This window comes from Megalops cyprinoides, chromosome 16 (assembly GCF_013368585.1).
Source record: "Megalops cyprinoides isolate fMegCyp1 chromosome 16, fMegCyp1.pri, whole genome shotgun sequence".
NCBI lineage: Eukaryota > Metazoa > Chordata > Actinopteri > Elopiformes > Megalopidae > Megalops > Megalops cyprinoides.
The window spans coordinates 33,224,052-33,226,131 of record NC_050598.1 but is presented as its reverse complement, the minus strand read 5'-3'; the positions used below and the strand labels follow the sequence as shown (position 1 = coordinate 33,226,131).

Sequence of the window (2,080 nt, the reverse complement as noted above, 5' to 3'; positions counted from 1 at the left end):
GTGTGTCTGGAATGTTCTGGTGGTCTGAGGCCTGATGACCTCGGGGTGGGGTTTAGAGAACACAGAGACAGGACTCTCTCTGCAAGTCAGAGGTCAGGGGTCATTCTCGATCAAATGGTGCACAGTCAAAACGGAGGCAAAACTACATTAAAATCAGCACAATCACAAGTCTCTTTGAGCATGGGTATAAGGGCAGACTTCCCAAGATGCATCAGTTCACTTAGTAAAGGAGACAGAAGAACCAACACAGAGAAACTACATCACAGAAAGCAACATAACCTCTGCAGCAGCAATAATGGCCTTATTACAAAATTAAATGTTTTTTTAATGCAAGGGACAAACATTTGGGGGTCAAGCTGCCAACCAGAAAGTCTCTCCTCAGCCAGCCCAGTGGGGGGCGCTATTTCACTCCCTCTGACTCCCCCAGCCAAAGCACTCCCACCCAGAGAAGAGGACAGGCAACAGGCGCGGCCCTCATCACTGTGTTTGCATCCAGCACCTCTAAGACTACAGATCAGAGCAAAGCTTCAGAGAGAGGAGAAGGGCGCGCTGGAGAGGAGGGGGGTGCACTCGTTTGGTGGAACTCTAAAGTTTATGAGTCTCTGCATGTTGGGATCAGTTTCCACTGGCAAGAAGAAGGGGGGGGGGGGGGGGAGAGAAAGGGAAAGTGAGAGAGAAAGACAGAGGAAGAGAGGGAGAGAGGCAGGGAGAGTTGAGGGAGAGAGAGAGGAGGAGGGAGAGAGGGAGTGACAAGGAGAAAAACTGATGCAGGAAGGGAGGGGTAAAATGATAGAAGAAAGAAGAGAGACAGATGGAGGGAGGAAGAGGAGGAGAAGTGAGAGAGATGCAGAAGGGGAGGGGGAATGGCTTCAGATCTTCGCAGATAACGGGAGTCCCTGGAAAGCTGGTGGAGGGGGCAGAGCTACCAGACGTAGCCGGTCTCGTCGTCTTTGTCATCCTCGCCGTCCTCGTCATCCTCGATGGCCCCCCGCGGGTGGATGCGCCCTCTCCTCTCCCTCTGCCCACCCCCCATGGCCTCAGGCTCCTCCTCCTGATCATCCAGCAGGATCACTGCGCCCCCGCTGCCGAAATCCCCTGAGCTCTCCAGGTCCTCCTCTGCACACACACACATGCACAGACAGCGGGTGAGAGACCGGCCCCCCCGAACACTACTCTGCACACACACACACACACACACACACACACACACACACACACACACACTCATATTCACACCAGGACTGGCCTGCGTGTGCCGTGAGGGAGAGAATGCTGCTGGCAGATGATGTGTTTGGGAAGATAAAGAGTGAGAGGAAGAGCAAGAAGGAGAGGCGGGTGGTTGGAAAGGAGGATGATGGCGTGAACGGCAGAGTGAAAATGAGATCTCTCACCGCAGTTGGGGCGGCCCTGCTTCCTGGAGCCAGCCAGCTCATTCCCGTACTTATCCACACACCAGCACTGGCCCACACTGCCGTGGCACTGAGTGGGCTTAAAGTAGCCCTCCTCATTACACCTGGGGATGAAGCCACCTGCAGGGAAGGGGGGGGAGACTAGACGTCAACAGACCATCCGTCACTGCAGACTCCATGCTGAAGAACTGCAACCAAAACATGATCTTTCTTTGCTCTTGGATAAAATGAATAAATCACTGTATCAGTTTTATTTACTATAATACTCTTAAAGGAACTGTCATGGAGTGCTGTTCATGGAAGCCTCGTGAGACACAGCAGAGAGGGAGACAGTGAGAGAGACATTGGAAGCTGTGAGATGTGACTGTGTGAAGCTCGAAGGCAGCGTTAGTACTGTGATAACCAATGCTGTGCAGCGCAGAGACCTTTCCACACAGAAACAGACCCTATATGAGGTTTGATCCTGTCAGAGTAAGACACACAAATAATTCACAGGCTTCTGACCAAAAGCAATCCCTGCTCTGCCTAATGGCAACAAAAGGTAACCTGAGAAGCTGGAACAGGTAACAGGTGCACATAATTCATAACGCTATCGGCTATTCACAGCTGACACGCAGGAGGAGAGGCACAGGTGGACCCCCTGCTCTCACAGGTGTCGCCCGGTGGGACAA

At 52.7% G+C, this 2,080-nt stretch overlaps 1 protein-coding gene across 5 annotated transcripts in view; it reads right to left on the bottom strand.

Moving 5' to 3' along the window:
- Positions 1–692: 692 nt before the first annotated feature.
- The window catches only part of spock1 (SPARC (osteonectin), cwcv and kazal like domains proteoglycan 1), a 187,596-nt gene continuing 186,208 nt past the window's right edge, over positions 693–2,080 (bottom strand). For all 5 annotated transcript variants that reach the window (XM_036548147.1, XM_036548151.1, XM_036548150.1 and 2 more), the window contains 2 exons: positions 1,392–1,529; positions 693–1,116 (listed from right to left, as the gene is read on the bottom strand). In XM_036548147.1, the coding sequence (XP_036404040.1) occupies positions 923–1,116; positions 1,392–1,529 (332 nt within the window). In that variant the 3' untranslated portion in view covers positions 693–922. The remainder of the gene's footprint in view (positions 1,117–1,391; positions 1,530–2,080) is intronic.